This window comes from Garra rufa, chromosome 15, assembly GCF_049309525.1.
Source record: "Garra rufa chromosome 15, GarRuf1.0, whole genome shotgun sequence".
Lineage (NCBI taxonomy): Eukaryota > Metazoa > Chordata > Actinopteri > Cypriniformes > Cyprinidae > Garra > Garra rufa.
This window is the reverse complement of record NC_133375.1, coordinates 28,395,133-28,414,706: the sequence shown is the minus strand read 5'-3', so window position 1 is coordinate 28,414,706 and position 19,574 is coordinate 28,395,133. Positions and strand designations below refer to the sequence as shown.

At 36.1% G+C, this 19,574-nt stretch overlaps 1 protein-coding gene across 1 annotated transcript in view; it reads right to left on the bottom strand.

The window, feature by feature from the left end:
- trabd2b (TraB domain containing 2B) overlaps positions 1 to 19,574 on the bottom strand; it is an 85,102-nt gene that overhangs the window by 27,164 nt on the left and 38,364 nt on the right. The window contains exon 3 of the mRNA XM_073819596.1: positions 3,071 to 3,217. Coding sequence (XP_073675697.1) covers positions 3,071 to 3,217 — 147 coding nt within the window. The remainder of the gene's footprint in view (positions 1 to 3,070; positions 3,218 to 19,574) is intronic.

The following is a 19,574-nucleotide window of genomic DNA, read 5'->3' as shown; positions in this document are numbered from 1 at the left end:
TTGTGTCAGTGTTGTCAAGTCTGTTTTTCTCCGCGGAATTGGGCTACTTTAATGCTCTTGCCGTGGATTGAAGCGCCACCAATAACATGATATTTAGCCCCTGATATGGGAATTTTTCAAAAAAAGGTTTATCTTACCCCCGAAATCCAATTGGGCAGGTTTGGTTGTGAAAATCTGGCAACCAAAAGTGCTGGTTTTAGTGCGGCCAACTGAAGCGTGTCAGTTAAATTTCACAGTTTTATGTTTTGCACTAAAACCAGCAATGCACAGCCTAGATTTAATGAACCTGGTCTTATAACAAAACGTCCCTGTGGGAACTTTTTCACAAAACGCAAAATACCTACCGCCATGTTCGTTTTGTGACATATTCAATGTGAAATGTCCACTGAGTGACGCTAAAAGGGTGTTTGTTTTCTCCCCCGGAACAGATGAACATACATATGGTACGTTTTATGTGATGTTGGCTTTGTATGTGTCACCGCAGTTCTGACTGAAATCTCTGTCAAGTGGCGCTATAACTCTAATGCTCTGTGATGTTTTAAAATAACATACCATCTGCACTACACCTAAACCTACCTAGTATGAACAAAAGTGAATGTGCGTAAGCAACATGTGTGGCAAGCCAGCCATTTTAGCTTGTTTTTTACTCTCTCATCTCATCATGGGATTTGTAGTCGAGGACTCCGTGGAAGTCCAATTCTGTGCCGGCTGAGCTACCGAGCAAGCTTGTTACATCCAGAAAGTGAAACATATGGAGCTGTAATAATAACTGTGTACGGAAACGATTACAAGTGCTCACTGTTTTACTGCCTCCAGGGTTTTGTTGGAAACTGCAGTGATATGTACTTGTTGGTATGTATTTCATGTCTTGCGAGAAAGTTCCCACAGGTACGTTTTCATCGTGAGATTAGGAAGTAGTTATTAGATAGTAGATTAGTAGTATTACAGTTAGTCAAACTAAAATGGTGAATGTGCAGTTTATTTAATTCATACACATAATTTTTGTGTGTATATAATATTGGTGACACAAATTTAATCATCTTAAATTATGAAAAGTTCTAGATGGAGAAAACGGTAATATACCTTTTGTCTGGTTATGGTCTGATCTAAAATAATTAAAGTAGTTTACAGATTACAAAAATTTACAGATAATGTACTCACCCCCTTGTCATCCAAAATGTTCATGTCTTTCTTTCTTCAGTCATAAAGAAATTGTTTTTTGAGGGAAAATGTTTCATATCCATATAGTGAACTTCTATGCCCCCGAGTTTGAACTTCCAAAATGCAGTTTAAAGCAACACTAAGGAGTTTTTTTTACTCATGTCAGTGGTTCATCAACTCATAACAGGGTGAAACGGCACTTCTGCATTCGCTTTGCAACCCTCTATCGGCCATAACAGCACTATGTAAGTTTGGGGCGTCGGGCGGTTTTGTAGTTCAAATGAGACTACAAATGCGACTTGATTAACGGCAAAAATAAATAGCAAACAATGTCATTATTATGTTTTATTTCGTTTTCATACTTTCATAAAGTCATGCAACATACTCTACCTTGTCACTGGACATCGTTATTTCCAAAGCCGGTCCTGGATAGCCTCCAAACAAATAACGTGCATGTGACGGGCTAAATTATTTACGACAGCGGTGATAGACAATTCCGCTTCCAACCTGTAGAGGGATAAAAAAGTTCCTTGGTGTTGCTTTAAATGCAGCTTCAAAGGGCTGAGGAAGAAGGGTCTTATCTAGCAAAACGATTGGTTATTTTCTAACAAATATTTGCAAAATATATATATATATATATATATATATATATATATATATATTTTTTTTTTTTTTACCTCAAACACTCGTCTAGCTCTGCATGAACTCTGTGTATTTCGGTTCAAGACAGTTAGGGTATGTCCCATCTCCCATCTCATTTTCTCCTCCATCTTCAAAATCGTCCTACATCGCTGCAGAAGTACTGACCCAGTGTTTACAATTGAGCAAGTGAACATGCAAAGAAGGTCAAACCTTTCCAAAAAAAGGTAAAACAGCAATGTTGGAGGAGAAAATGAGATGGGAGTTTTTCGACATACACTGTCATGAACTGAAATACACAGAGTTCACGCAGAGCTAGACAAGATGAGCGTTTGAGGCTAAAAAGTATATAAATTGTAAAAAATTTTAGAAAATAACCGATCGTTTCGCTTGATAAGAACTTTTTTCCTCGGCTGGTATTTAGAGCCCTTTGAAGCTGCATTTAAACTGCATTTTGGAAGTTCAAACTCGGGGGCACCATAGAAATCCACTATATGGATAGAAATCCTGAAATGTTTTCCTCAAGAAACAATTTCTTTACGACTGACGAAAGAAAGACGTGAACAACTTGGATGACAAAGGGGTGTGTACATTATCTGTACATTTTTGTTCTGGAAGTGAACTCCTCCTTTAATTAGCTAGATATTACTCTTGTGTAGAGTTAGTTTAGACCTAAACTAGCTTGCAAAGTCTGAAACAATTCATTACCAGTAAAGAAAAATTACTGAAAGGTTTATAAAAAGAGAAGACTTGACATTTAGTGAGTTTATATGTCCACATTGTAATTTAATGTGGTTTAGTTTGCTGTCCATAGTAAGGAGACTCAAGCAGAAGACTTGACTCACACTCAAGTCAAGTACAACATAATTTCCGCATTGAGTATAGAAGCCGAAATAGCGAGAGAATGAGGAAGAGAGGCATAAAGCAGTGAAAGAGAGAGCACAGAAACCTTATCAGACGTTACAGCCATTAGCTGCCCTGCGTCTGACCTTTGCAGGAAATATGGAACAACACAAAGACATTTCCTCCCTTCCTCGTCTTACCGCTCCCTCACATTTCTCCTGAAATGTTCCTGCTCTCTCTCACTGTGTGTGTGCCATTGCTTTAATCTTTTAGCATGTTGCAGGGTGAAGTAGAGAATTATAGGCCATCCATCAGAAGGAACCTGTTGCTGCTCAAACCTTAAGCTCATAATGACTCCAATACATCACATACCTCCACACACAAGATGCATAGAACAGAATCAGGCTGTGTTTTTGTGTGCGTATACCTGGGACGTGTCATGGTTGAAGATGATGGAGTTGAGGTCTCCACAGTTGTAGTGTGTGATGAGGTCTTCAGTAGTGAAGCCGTCCTGCAAAATGCCTGCACGCAAACTCTCATGCTGCAGTAGAGTCTGGTTTAGAGCAAACAACACCTGCAGACAGAGAGAGAGAGAGGGTCAGTTTGTTATCCTGAACACATAAAATACACAAGTTTAGTCATTCTCACTTCTGCACACATAACATGATGTCACGTTGGACATAATGTGTTCATAAACACACTCGTCATTTATTCACACACTATAAACATAGCGGTGTTGAACATTTTTCCTTTTAAGGGCTTCCCAAATATTACGCCAGGTACAACCATGTTGTGTACGCCAGCCAGTTTCTAAAGTAACAGGTATGAGAGAAAGAGAGTGAAACAAAAAAGACAGGGAGTGCTCCTTTAAAAACAGCTCTATCTCCAGGGTCCAAGGGTCGTAAATTTACAGCCCCCATTAAAATAAAAAGTAAACCCTCTTTAAAGAGAATTTATGGTGTGCAACAGCCACAGACCACAGCGACACTGCAGCTGTCCCAGACTCCTGGGGTTAAACTTCACACTCCCGCCCACTCCGCTCTCACGCCACACCTGACTGGCTGACTCGCTTGTCTCGGGCTGTCAATCAAAGTTAAGCGTTTTGACAGCAGAGCCTGTTGAAGATGGGAGGGGGGAGTTCCTTCTGTTATTTTGCATGGAAAGGTAGATTGAATTTCACGCTGTCGTGCATTCTGCTGGCTAACACGTTCGTCCCCGATCATGTGTGGTCAGTTGATTTGTGTACTTGATTACACATCTCTATTCTGGCTGGGACCCGTCACACTAATTGCCTTGGAGATTTACAGGGAGGGTGTGTTTGTGAGCGTGTGTGACAGAAATACAGTAATGAAAATGGTCTATGAAAGCAGTGATGCTGATTGATTTATATAATGGCTTAAAGGCTACAGAAGATTTAGTCCCCTGCCTCATGCAAAAAGGTTGGAAATGAGAGTCTGGCACTGGGAATGAAATACAGATTGCTGTTTTGCTCACTAGTCCGGTGTGCTTTGCCTACACTGTGAGCATCGCCAACAGCAATCCAAGCTTAACATCACTTTACAGTATTTGTTTAAAAATGTTTAGAATAATAGCCTCTTCTATAGTAGAATTTTTTCTTCTTTACATCAGTTCACCTTTCTCCATACATCTATGGGTATTACTAGGAGAAAAGTAAAATACATTAGCCAAAAAGTAAAAAAAATAAATAAATAAAATAAATAAATAAATTTTCTTTGTCTTATTAAAAATATCTGTCAGCCTGTTTTATTATTTATTTTATTTAATTAAATTTTATTGAACATATCTGTCAACATGGTTTGTTTTATTATTTTATTTTATTTTATTTTATTTTATTTTATTTTATTTTATTTTATTTTATTTTATTTTATTTTATTTTATTTTATTTTATTTTATTTTATTTTATTTTATTTTATTTTATTTTATGTCAACCTGTCATTTTAATGCCACATTTTTATTTTATTTTCTCAACAGATATACATGCACAATACATGGCAACATTTTTTATGCCTCCTTCGTAGATTTTTTTTAAAGCATTTTTTTTAAATATTACCAAATAAAAATATTAATAAGATTCAGTTTAGCTAATAGCATAAGTGTAATTTCCGTATTAGTACTGTCAAACGATTAATCATGATTAATCGCATCCTAAATAATTTTTATTTACGTGTGTGTGTACTAAGTATATTTATTATGTATATGTAAATACACACTCATGCATGTATATATTTCAGAAAATTTTTGTTTATATATTATATATGTATTATATTATTATTTATATGAATATAAATATATACATGTAAATATTTTCAAAATGTATACTGTATGTGTGTGTATTTATATATATATATATATATATATATATATATATATATATATATATATATATATATATATATATATACAGTACACATATATTATATAAACTTTTTTTAATGTGATTATTTGGGATTAATCATGATTAATTTTTTAACAGCACTATTGTAGTATTTAATAATGTTTTAATTTGCTTTTATTTTAAATTTTCAGTTTTCATTACATTTTAAAGTTTTAATAATTTAGCAAATTACTGTTTTGTCATTTTTAGTAGTTTAAATATTATTTTATTTAGGTTTTAATCTCAGTACTTCAACTTATTTCAGTTAGTTGCCAAGTCAGCATTTTTTAATTGTATTTATACATTAAGTTTACATTTTTCATCTAATATTTTTACTTTTATGTTATTGCAGCTGAATTGCTGAAAACTATTTATTTTTAGTTTAAGTAGCTTGCCCAACACTACCCGAGTGTGATGTTAGTTGGGGTTTGGGCATACTATTTAATCATTTAAACATTTTTTAAACAATCTATTTTCAGCCCAGTGCTGTGCAGGTCTTTGTCACGCTTCCAGCGCGGTAATCCCAAAATGGACCACGATCAAACCAGCACCAGATCAGGATGAATGCACTCCATCTTTCGCACTTCACATCCAGCCAGCGCTCTGTGCTCTGAGCCGACCCCCTGCCGGCCTTGTAATCGCCAGCCATTTATTTCAATATTGCGTGTGTTGTTTTATTGTCTTCATTTTTTACGTTGCCATGTCATGTCAGAGTGTTGCCCTCCTGTGCAGATGTGCTCTGGCTCTGTGTGCCACGGTATGTACCCACATATGGGAGCTTTATAGTGATGCCAGCTGCTGCAGCGGCCATGGCACGCTCAGATTAGAAGACGGGTGTCTGACCCATCTGCCTCGCTTCTGTGCTGGTGCCAAAAAATGAGGAGTTTCCCTTAACCTTAAGCACATTCCATGTGAGAAATAGAGAGATGAAAGAACGACTGGGATGTGATAGATAGAGGGATTAAAGGATGGGACGGCGAGGACGAGAGCGAGCCAGGAAAGAGAATTGGATCATTCTGTACTGTTTTGCCATTCATTTGACAGACAGAGTGTGAGAGAGCAGACATTAAGGCCTGTGTGTGTGTGTGTGTGTGTGTGTGTGTGGGATGAAGGATGGCTAAAGTGTGTGAGAATGTTCCATTTGTTGAAGTGTGAACACCCTTTAGCATCTATTGTGCTAAGTAAAAGCATATTTCCTCAGCGGATTCTCTCTGGTAATGGAGATTTCACAGGGCGGTAGGTGTGCGATCTACCCAGAAGGACTCTTCTGTGTGTTTCTTGAGAAGCTCCGTTTACATCTGGTATTAACATCCATTTTGGAGGTCAGTTGAAATCAGGATGATGCCAGATGCAAGTATTAAAAGGGACATCGAATGCCCATTTTCCAAGTTGGAATGATTCTTTAGGGTCTTCATAAAATTTCTGCAACATACTTCAGTTAAAATTCCTCAGTGGTTATTTAAACAACACACTTTGTGTGCGATATAGACCAAAAATGATATCTCGATATTTTCTGAGATTTCATCAATAATGGTAATTAAACAATACTTTGCTCTGTGAGTTATTGTGTTACACAATCTTAAGGCCTACCGTAGACAGCTGACTACTTAATTTTTTAATACTTATCATATTTTCTGTGGTAAGTTCACAACAGTGATAGAAATGAATGATTTCCAATAAGTTTAAATTGATTTTTACCTTTTATGGGCAGTGTTACCTTATAATAAGACATTTGGGCTTTTAACAAGATGAAATCAGTATCAACAAAATTCATCTTTGCTAAAAATCATCTTTGCTTAAAACGTCAAATACTGATATTTGAAATTATTTAAAAATGAAAAGATACTTTAAACGTGAAATTAAAACCGCCAGTAGGTGGCAGCAAATTACTGTTAAGTGAGTCATTGCAATTGAACCGAATCATTTAAACGGTTGATTCATTCAGAAACAATTCATTCATGTTGCTCAAAGACGCAAAACAGCGCTGTGGCTGTGTTTGGAATTATTTTTGTTGGTGAAACAGAGCAAAAACAAAAATATGGTGTCTAAAACGTAAGTCTCTTAAAGGGGCATATGATTTCATGTTTTTCTTCGTCTTTGGAGTGTTACAAGCTGTTTGTGCATATATAAGATCTGTAAAGCTGCAAAGATTAAATAACACCGCCCAGATGTATAAAGAAAGAAAGAAGGTGTAACTTTTATTCTCACTGCAGTATTTTTGCAGCCGTCGCCATGTTGTTGAGACGCTGTGTGTTTCGTTGTGAAAGTGAAAGTACTTTGTTTGGCCTTCCAAATGAGTACAGAACTAGAAATCAGTGGTTAAGTTATATTTAACACTGTTCCAGAACAGTACAATGCAAATATTCGAGCACGCTATAAAGTGAGTCAATTCTAACTTTGCAAGAACAGTCTGGCGCTTCTGACTCACAGCCTGTAAGTACGTTTTCATATTTAAAGAATTTGCTACTGGCTATTTGAACGCAAGTTTTGAGCAGTGTAGAGTAGTACTTATTGTTTGTCGTTCTGCGATCACAAACGCAGACATGGTGTTACGTTTATGTGGCGCAACGTAACACGTAATTATGTGATCATTCTAAATGCATTTTAATAAAACTTAATAGAACCTAACTTATTAGACTCTTATTAAACACGTAATGTCTGCATGCACTAGTCTGTAGGTGTGTTTTGTTTGCTTTTCGGGATGTACTTGATAATGCCAAATCGCACATCATTAAAACAACAATTACGATATTATCGCAGACAATATATATCGCATACTATTACATGGAACAAGAGGAAACTGACAGCACACCCACGGACAAGACAGAGCAGGTCAATTCTGGTATGAAACAAGGTCGAAGCTTTTAAATGTTGTAATTTTGTAAAGAAATTCAAATGATAAATACCATTTTGTACCTCTTTAATGTGTCATGACAGATCCTTTATTGCCTTATTAGATCGATCGACACATGAACCAATTGTGTTTTCTTTTACTTAAAACAAACATGAATGAACATCAGAACATATTTTATTTTAACCGTGGAAAGTGAACATCAGTACACAATTTTTCAAGTTTAAGTCCAGCGAAGCTGATCTGTTCTCCTGTCTGATTTGTTTATCAGACAAAATGGCAGCTTCTGTGCTATAATTTGTTAGATCGCCTGTCAATCAAGCTGTTTGCGAAGGGTCAATTGAAAATGGATTATCATCATTGTAGGGTGGTTGCATCTAAACACTGCTAAGACACATTTATTTGCATTGAAAATGTGAATTTTGCACCCAATGCCCCCTTTAAGATTTGCATATAAAATTAAACCCAAAAGGTTTATATTTGGGAGAAACAGTAGTGACATTTTCCTTCCTTTTGTGATCGGTTCCCCCGAGACGGATCTTAATACCAGGTGTACCAGAGTCTCATGGCCTGATTAAACACAGTAACCCCTTTGCAAACAACAAAGTTTGGAGAACCCAGCCTGCTTCTGGAACGTCTAACCTTCACCCAAGCATTGCATTCCAAAATTTTATTAGCGGTTTGGAGAGAATAAATAGAGAAAAAGACCAAGCGAGGGAGGGAGGGAAACACAAAAGAAGAGAATTTTAATTCCCATGTAATGTTCCCAAATGAGAGGAGGAAAGAGAAAGATGCTATTTCATTGACACGTGTGAGTATGGAAGCAGTTGACTTGCTAATTCACAGACTTCTTTTTCCAGTTCAGCTCGTGCAGATCTTACACGACCAACATGACATTATCACTCTCACACCTTAATTTCTTTGTTTCTTTTTTCATTCAACTCTCTAGCATTCACTCGATTGTCTTCATTGTTGTTTATGGAAAGTTCTGAGGTAGAACAGAGGGATAGAGAGCGGGAGAGGATGGCAAAATAAATAATAGCTGGCTGCAAACGCATCTGCACCACAGCTGGAAGTGATTTCATCTCTTTTAGAGTGGTCAGAGGCATTATGGGAAAAGTCCAGATGGGCACAGGTGCAGTTGGTGGGTAGTGTGAGCCAAAATCAGCTCAAAGTATCCAAACAGAGAAGGAAAAAAAGCAGTCGAGCACAGCTGACCACTTCAAACCAACATCACGTGAATGACGCTTGCTCTTATTGGGCATTAATTAAAGGTTGTCTGCTCTTTCTTGCCATATTTTTATCTGCTCTTTGTTCTCACACTTGACTGCCCGGTGCATGCCACAGAGATTTTGTGGATTAGCTTTGGATAACTCAAAACATAACACATGGCATGCAATTTTTAGTTTCCAGCAGTCTTTTTAGCAGAACATGTTTTTCACAGCAGTGTTGGGCAGTATTCAGAATTTTAAAAAATGGATAATTTCCATTCTTGAGCGTGAATTTAAATGAAAAATATTGTATTGTAACTACCATCCACAGACAAAATTATCACATTGTTTCAGATAACTTCAACTATTGAAATTGTATCTAGAAATCTACTTAGTTTGTAATATTTAATGAACTACAGTACATTTGAAGTGGATAAAAAAAGTTAATCAAAGTTGTCCTTAGACAAGAACAGGTATTGTTTTGGTTTTAGGACAACTTTGATAAAAGGTTTTGATCCACTTCAAATGTTGACTACTGTATTATGATTATAATATTCATTAGTCCATTAAAAAAGACACTTTTATATGAACTTATATCTTTTTTTGTGCATTCAATTGTAGGAGTATTTCCTAAACTCACATGCGAAAGAAATTGGAATTAAAATTCTCCTTCCAACGTAATTGCGGTTAAAGGGCATTCTTAATTCAGTTTTGGATGACACACAATCCAAATCAAAGAGGGTGAGATACTGGAAATATTGAGGCATTTAAATATTGTTTGACATTTTTCTAAACCATTTTGTGTAAATTCTGCATTTTCTCCCTGTATTTGGATACATTACATCAGATGCAAAAGTGCATCAAAAAGTTACATGATATCCATCTTTAGCTGATTGAAAACTATTTTATTTGTGAGTATTTAGAGGTAAGCAGTTCATGCAGAACAGAGCAGACCTTTTACAGGATATGTTTGTGAATCACGGTTTCTGTGTTGCTTGCATACTAATTTTACATGCTTTCCTTGTCTTGTCTTATCTATTTTTACTGCCAAGAGAAGTTTGGTAGCACATCGATGCACTTGGGTTTTCCTCTCCTTCCTGTCTTGCTAGACAAATCTCTTCATCTCTCTGTCTGATCTCTCCATGCTGTCGTCTCCATCCTGTCAGTCTCTTTCTTGAACCCACTGTCAGCCCACAGTGACCATCTGTGTCTGTTTAATAAGATCATGGAGAGAGTTTCTCTTTTCCTGTCTTTTATTTTTCTCTCTCACACCCTCTCTCTCTTTTTGCACTTGTCCAAAAACAAACTCTGCCATTTGACTTGGCAGCACCAGTAGCGGAGTCTTCAGCAATTCTTTCCCTTCGAACAAAAAAAAAGAAAACAAGACAAAAGAGCAGGAAAATAATCAGTGCTCTAACTCCACATGTCCTGTGAGGAGTGGGAAAAAGTGTGAAATTACTAGACAGCATGAAGCGTACTGAGAAAGTAAAAGGGTACACCACTGAGAAACAGGAAAATGCTCAGACCGGTCTCTAGGAGCTGAGGGAAAGATGGAATGAAGGGATGAATAAACAGAAAGGGAGAGGAGCATTGTTGAGACGGGTCAGAGGTCAAATAAAACTCAGCCGTCTGAAAGCCCACCACTCTGAGCAAACATGCCAGTAGAGATGAACTGAGCTGCATGGGGCTTCAGGACATTTATTAAACCCTGTGTGTGTGAGGGGGTCAAGTTTTGCTTGCCTTGCTTGTAGAGGGGGAGATCTGTTAGGACAGGATTTGTTTTCTAAATGACGTTACAATTTTTAACTTACAACACCTGTGTTTTCATGTACTGGTTTAGACAGGACTGGGATTTATGTGTCTCAGGATGTGGGTGTTATGGAAGGGCATTCACTGCTGTGAATGCATGCATCATAAAACCTTTAAAATAAAATAAAGATTTTTTTTAAGAAGCCATTTATGGTCACCCAGGCTGCATATATTTGAGAAAAAAATACAGGGAAAACAGTATATTGTAAAATATTTGTTGTGATTTTAAAATTTAAATATTATTTCTTAATATTTTTTCTTGTGATGGCAAAGCTGAATTTTCAGCAGCTATTACTCCAGTCTTCAGTGTCACATGATCCTTCAGAAGTCATTCTAATATTCTAATTTGGTGCTTAAGGAACTTTGAAATCAGTTGTGCTGCTTAATATTTCTGTAGAAACTGGATAATATGGATAGTTTTTTATGCAGGATTCTTAGATTAATTGAAAGTTAAAAAGAGCAGCTTTTTTTTATACATTTAAAGGGACAGTTCACCCAAAAATGAAAATTCTGTCATTAATTAATCACCCTAATTTCATTCCAAACCCTTTGTTTATCTTCAAAACACAACTTAAGATATTTTTATTGAAATCCGAGAGCTTACTGACTCTACATAGTCAGCAATGCAACTACCACATTCAAGGCCCAAAAAGGAAGTAAGGACATCCATAAAATAGTTCATGTGACATCAGTGGTTCAACAGTAATTTTATGAAGCTACAAGAATACTTTTTTTGCACAAAGAAAACAAAAATAATGACTTTTTTCAACAATTACTTCTCTTCCATGTCAGTCTTTGCTACACGTTCATCAGAGTACCATGATGTACAATCCTGCTTGAAAGTTTGCGAACCTTTTAGAATTTTCTATATGTCTGCATAAATATGACCCAAAACATCATCAGATTTTCATCCTGAAAGTAGACAAAGACAACCCAATCAAACAAGTGAGAGAAAAATATTTTCTTTGTCATTTATTTTTTGAGAAAAATTTATCAGTGTGACATATCTGTTCGCTGCAAAAATATGTGAATCTCTTGGATTAGCAGTTAATTTTAAAGGTAAAATTAGAGTCCATCTGTGCAGATGAGTTTTCAGTCAGTGCAGTGACTATCAAATGTCAGTATGTGACCGGTTTATTCAAATAACAGGGATCTATTAAAGTCTGATCATGTTGTGGAAGTGAATAATGTCACGAACAAAGGAAATTACTAAGGACCTTGGAAAAAGAGTTGATGTTGCTCATCAGACATCTCTAAAGAGTTTGGACTCCACAAATCCACAGTCAGACAGATTGTGTACAAATGGAGGAAATTCAAGACCACTGTTACCTTCCCGAGAAGTGGTCGATCAACAAAGATCACTCCAAAGTGAAACGTGTAATAGTCTGTGAAGTTGCAAAAGTTCCTAGTGTAACTTCTAAGCAACTAAAGGCCTTTCTCACATTGGCTAATGTTAATGTTAATGAGCCCACCATCAGGAGAACACTGAGCAACCAATGGTGCGCATGGCAGAGTTGCAAGAAGAAAGCCACTGTTCTCCAAAAAGAAAATTGCTTGCTAAAGATCATGTGGACAAGCCAGAGAGAAAGGAGAAAGGTTTAATGGATGGATGTAACCAAAATAGAACTTATTGGTTTAAATGAGAAGCTATTATGTTCAGAGAAAAGAACACACTGCATTCCAGCTTGAGAATCTTATTCCATCTGTGAAACATGGTGGTGGTAGTATCATGGCTTGGACAGGACAGCCTGTCATCGTTGATGGAACAATGCATTTTGAATTATACCAGCAAATTCTAAAGGAAAACATTAGGACATCTGTTTAAGAACAGTCTCAAGAGAACGTGGGTCATGCAGCAAGACAATGACCCCAAGCACAAAAGTCATTCTACCAAAGAATGTTTAAAGAAGAACAAAGTTTTGGAATGGTTAAGTCAAATTCCAGACCTTAATCCAATTAAAATTTTGTGGAAGGACCTAAGCAAGCAGTTCATAGGAGGAAACCCACCAACATCACAGATTTCAAAGCTGTTCTGCACTAAGGAATGGGCTAAAACTACATGGTATTGTGCAGGACTGATCAGCATTTCAGTCCTAACCAAACTTTACCTTTAGTTACTGCAGCAAAAGGGGGTCACACCAGATACTGAAAGCAAAGGTTCACATACTTTTGCAATGCACAGATATGTAACACTGGATCATTTTCGCAAAAAATAAATGACAAAGAAAATATTTTTCTCTCACTTGTTTGATTGTGTTCTCTTTGTCTACCTTCAGGACTTATATGAAAATCTGATGATGCTTTGAGTAATATTTATGCAGACATCTAAAAAATTCTAAAGGGTTCACAAACTTTTAAGCAGCACTGTATAACCCAGATGCACTGCGCCTTTTTTACAAGCAGTCTTTGTAAAAATGTCTGAAAATTTTGACAGAGAGGATGACTTGCAATTTTTGCCCAGCCTTACATATCTGAGTCAGAATATACAGATGAACGTAGAGAGATGGACGTTCTATGTCACAAGGCCGGCTCCTGCATTAACAGCACCACACGCATGCAAGAAATTGATGAATAAATTTATTATTTTTGTTTTCTTTGCACACAAAATGTATTCTTGTAGCTTCATAACATTACGGTTGAACCACTGATGTCACATGGACTATTTTAACAATGTCCTTTTTACTATTCTGGGCCTTGAACATTGTAGTTGCGTTGGTGTCAATGCAGGGTCAGAAAGCTCTCAGATTTTCATCTCAAATTTGTGCTCTGAAGATGAACAAAGGTCTTATAGGTTTGGAACGACATGGGTGAACTAACTTTAATGCTTCCATGCTGTATAAAAATATTTAATAAAAAAAAAAAAAAGACTGACCACAAACTGTTGGATGATAGTGTAGTGAACTTTACCTATAAACATTAGTTAATTTGACAGGAATGAAAATGAGGCTGTGAGAAATAGAAGTAAAGTGTCAAAGTTGTGAATTTTGAAAATTACATGCTCTAGGACTTTTAAAAGTCTATCCCTCACTGTCCCATTTTCATCCATGTTAAATTTAAGGTCATCTATTCTGACTAAGGCCTGTTGACTTAAGTAGTTTAATTTTACTTAGACAGTTGCCAAACATGTCTTTAACCGTAATAAAAGTGCACCAGGCCACATAATTAGAAGTGAAAGAAAGGGCACACACAAAAATAAAGAGTAGGCAGGCAATTTGCTAAGTAATTTTCATCAAACCTTTACAAGAAAAACATAGATGTTTGAGTCAGTATTAAAATCACCAGGTACATCTTTAAAGCCCAAATTTGCCTAACCTCCTCAGGAAAGACTAGACAAAATACTAAATGTTTGTTAAAATTAAAATGTGAAAAAGAAAATAGGATTTTGTGAGCAATAAGGCGATAAGATAGAAAATCTCTTTTACTTAGTATATACACAATAGAAGGCAGTGGAAATTCCAAACTATGATAGATAAACAAACATCTGTGTCTGTGTGTGTGTGTGTGTGTGTGTGTGTGTGTGTGTGTGTGTGTGTGTGTGTGTGTGTGTGTGTGTACCTGGTATTCATCACGTTGTGGGGACCAAATGTCCCCACAAGGATAGGAATACCAGTAGATTTTGACCTTGTGGGGACATTTCTCAGGTCCCCATGAGGAAACAGGCTTATAAATCATGCACAATGAGTTTTTTTGAGGAAGTAAAAGTGTGCACAATCTCCTGTGAGGGCTAGGTTTAGGTGTAGGGTAGGTGTAGGGCGATAGAAAGTACGGTTTGTACAGTATAAAAACCATTACGCCTATGGAATGTCCTCATAAAACATGTAAACCCAACATGTGTGTGTGTGTGTGTGTGTGTGTGTGTGTGTGTGTGTGTGTCTGTGTGTCTGTGTGTCTGTGTGTGTGTGTACCGCACTCTCGCATTGATCCTTCCACATTCTAAGGATAGCGACCCCTCCCACTGGGAGAGATAACTGACTCCCACTGCTCTTTATCAGACCCTGGGGCATCTGATAGCATCTAAACCATATGATGCTCATTCCTGGGCCGAGCGAGAGAATAAGACAGAGAAAGACTGAGAGTCCTTCCAACTGCTTTCTTATCTACAGGACAGGTTTTCATCCGTTTAATGCCCTCGGACAGAGTAATTCTTCTCGAGTGATTTGTAGTTTTCACAAACTCTTGCTTGGAGGGTGTGCTGAAACATGAGCGTAACCCATGAGTTTTAATACTAAGGTAAATGCGCCTAGGAAACTGGGACAAAGACTCCAGACTCCTACCGCTGCTGTTCATTCATGCAGACAGACCTGTGTGTGAGTGTGTTTGAGAGGGACTAAATGAGAAGCAGACAGTGACACCGTGTCATGTTCTCCTGATCTGGAGCACAGCTGGGCCGCTCCCCACCCAAACCTGCAGTCTTATCAACATCGCATCCTCTTTCTCGCTCTCTTCTCTCTACGATTCATCCTCATCATAATGTTTATTCTCCTTTCATCTGCTCCCTGCCCTTCCTGTGTCATTTTCCTTTCATGTGTATGCTTATGTGTGTGTGTGTGTCCACTAATGTTGGCCGAATCTGAGTGTGATTGTATAGTCAACATGTAGGTGTATTTCATGTGCTCCATTTGGTGTTTACATTACTGTAGGATGCAAAAAACAGCAAAAATGCATCTATTTTTGGCTAAAGAGAAAATAGGCTGAATAGTAGAACAGAAACCATTACTTCATTCAGTGACACAATCATGAAAGTGTTAGTTCGTCCAAAAATGAAAATTCTGTTATCAATTACTAACCATCATGGCGTTCCAAACCCATAAGACTTTCATTTATCTTCAGAACACAAATATATTTTTAACACAACCTGAGAGATTTCTGTCACTCCATTGTAAGTCCATTCACCCAGTAGTCTGACTATTCAAAACTATTCATAAACCATTGTAAAATTAATCTACAATTATTGATCGATTCATGGATTTCTTTTACTGTGTTCGTTTTTATAAACTTTTTGAAGGCAATGTTTCCATTCACAGTAAATGCTGCTCCACACAAACTGTTCTTATTTACTGTAGATATGTGGAGTGTCTCAAACCCCATCTTCACATATTGCTGTGAGTTTGGGTTTATTATTACATTCATTTGGGAACACAACATGCGCCATTTCATCAGATTTGTAAGCTAAATCATTATTAACCTATGCAAACACAGGAGAATATATAATTATCTTTCTCAGTATGCTAACTGTTCATCGTGATTTTAAAATAAAAGTTCAAACCTGAACTCTAGTTTATGCGTTTTGATTTCCACATATTTAAGAAATTACAGTGGCTGTAGCATTTCTGTCGTAAAGAAATGGTTAAATATTAAAGATTAAGTGGACATTTAAATTAAATGTTTAGTCAACATTAAACAAGGATTAGATCATGCAGTAAAGTGTAAAAACAATCGTCAGGCCGTTGGCAGCCTCTGCATTCATTTGTTATAATGCATAATAGACATTAGTTTTATTGTTCATAATACATTATGTATTTAAACAGTTTGGTTCAATAAAACCATATGATTACTTGTTTTTGATACTTAATTTGAACTAATTGTTATTGCCTCATTGCAATTATATATGTATTTTTTTTTTTTAATTAAAACCCATTTTTACGCTGCGGTCTATTTTTATTACCACAAAAAAGTGAATTATAATTATTACTCGATTGTCAGAATAATTGACAATTTACTCAATTACCAAATTAATTGTTAGAGACATCTCTAATTACAACCAATTAGAACATATTTGATATTTTGTGTACATTTATTTAGAGCATTTTTATAGACCAATGAGATTTAACTGTGGGTGGAGCTCATTAGAATTACAAAAAATTATATTTTTTATTTTTGTAAAATAAAAATATAAAATTTTGTAATTTTAATTAGCTCTGCCCACAGTTAAATCTCATTGGCCCAATTTCTTGAAATTGCAAGTTATAAAGTTAGAATTGTGAGATATAAACACTCAATTTTGAGAAAATATTTTTTTCCCTCAGAACTGGACATTATAACTTACAAAAAAGTCAGAATTGTGAGCTATAAACTCACAATTGCGTGAAAAATTCAGAATTGCAAGACAAACAATTGCGAGGAAAAAAATTCAGAATTGCAAGATATAAATTCGCAATTGAGAGAAAAAAGTCAGAATTGTAAGATACAAACTTGCAACTGCAAGAAAAAAAGTCAGAATTGCAAGATATAAACTTGCAATGGTGAGAAAAAAATTCAGAATTGTGAGTTATAAATTCGCAATTGACAGAAAAAAGTCAGAATTGTAAGATACAAACTTTCAATTGCAAGAAAAAAGTACAAATTGTGAGATATAAACTCGGAATTGTGAGAAAAAAAGTCAGAATTGCAACATATAAACTTGCAATTGTGAGTAAAAGAAAACCTGAATTGTGAGATACAAACTCAGTTCTGAGAAAAAAGGTTTTTTTAGATTTTTTCCTCGCAATTTTGACTTTTTTTTCTTGAAATTGTAAGTTTGTATCTCACAATTTTGACTTTTTTCTCACAATTGCGAGTTTATATCTCACAATTCTGACTTTTTTTTCAGAATTGTAAGATATAAACTCAGAATTGAGAGTTATAATGTCCAATTCTGATGCGTAAAAAATAATATTTTCTCAAAAATATTTTCTCTTTTTTCAAAGTTTTTTTCAAAGTTAGAAAAAAGTTAGAATTTTGATACAAAAGTCAGTATTGCGAGATATAAACTAGTAATTCTGAGAAAAAAAAGTCAGAGTTGCGAGTTCATATCCCGCAATTCTGAGAAAAAGTCAGAATTAGAATTTCAAAAATACAAACCAGGTGACCAACAAAAGATTTTGTTGCATGTCATGGGTGCAGCTGGCTAAACTCAGATTTGTCTGAAGACGGAGGGTTTAACACTTGTTTAGGACACAACTTAAGACTGAATAGTCTGAATGTGACTTTGTGTGATACTATGCGCAGAAATGACGCCCTAATGCAGCCTAAGCCCAAACAAACATAGCATTTCACGGCAAATCTTTGCAGAAAAGTTCAATTTCACACATGGACTGCGCCAGCACTGTCCGCAGGCCTCTGTCTCGCAGACTAAAGGAGAAGCAGAGAAAATGTGCGAGTGTGTGTGTTTGACTAATGGCAGGCATATGTTGTCTTGACTGTGTCCTGTGTGTACGTTACATGTGACCTGATGACAGAAAACATGGAAGTGTGTGTGCTGTCATATCAGGAGCGTTAACGTATGTTGAACACATGTAAGTGTGTGTGTGTGTGTGTGTGTGTGTGTGTACAAAGGCAACTGCACTCATCTAAAGGGGTCAGCCTCCCCCGTCAATTTCAATGTATTCCATTACGGTACGAAAGGTTCCTGTCAGCACGAGCGTACACACTGCAACAAGAACAAGCTGTCTGAGCCTCAGTAGATATTGATGGAGCTTTCACAGACTGGCGCTCAGACGCAACGTGTGATTCTGTGGAGGAGCCAGCACTCTCTCAGTACTGGCTACAGTGTAGTCAGAGTCTGAAACCAGAATGAAGTGACACTTTTTTTCCTGATGGAAAATATGTACAGAGGGCTTGAGCAGACTTATGTCATCCATCTCTCGTGCTTTCATTCTTTATTTTTGGCTCCAACCATCCCAAGGCCCACAAGCTCTCTGTAACATAGACTCATGTGTATTTATACAGATGCATGAACACCCATACAATTATTTATATATGAATATATTTGTGAGAATAGTTTAAAGGGATAGTTCACCCAAACATTTTAATTTTGTCATTTAATTATTTACCCTCATGTCATTTGAAACCCGTAAGACCTTCGTTTTTGATGGAATCGGAGAAATTTTTGACCCTGCATAGACAGCAACGCAACTAACATGTCTAATGGTTCGTTCACACCGGACGCGAATGAAGCGGCAAGTGCAAGTGATTTACATGTTAAGTCAATGCAAAGACGCGAATAGCCATCCAGCTGTACGATACATCTTTGTACTTTTATAGAAACAGGAATAAAAAGGATCTTGCTTGGAAGAAAGTGAGTGAGGAGGTTGGACAATCTGGTAAGTTTTAAAAAAAGTGAGAAGAATAGTTCAAGAAGAAAATAATTGTACTATTTTATTTAGAATTTTTTTTTTTCCCCAGATTTTTTTTTTTTTTCGGTAACAGTACAATAAGGTTCCATTTGTTAACATTAGTTAACATGTACTAACAATGAAAGATATGTCTAAAGCTTTTATTAATCTTAGTTAATATTGATTTCAACATTTACTAATACATTATTCAAATCAAACGTTGTCTATTAATGTTATTTAATGAATCTAAGCTAACATGGACTAACAATTAACAACTGTATTTTTATTAACTAATGTTAACAAAGATTAATAAATACTGTAACAATGTATTGCTTATTGTTAAAAAATGTAAAAAGAATTATTATTATTATTTTCATTATAAAGGGTATAGTATGTCCAGAAATAAAAAATAACATTTTGTTTAATTTTAATTTTATTTAATTGTAAAAGGAATTACAATAAAAAGTACACACACACACACACACACACACACACACACACACACACACACACACACACACACACACACACACACACATACATATATATATATATATATATATATATATATA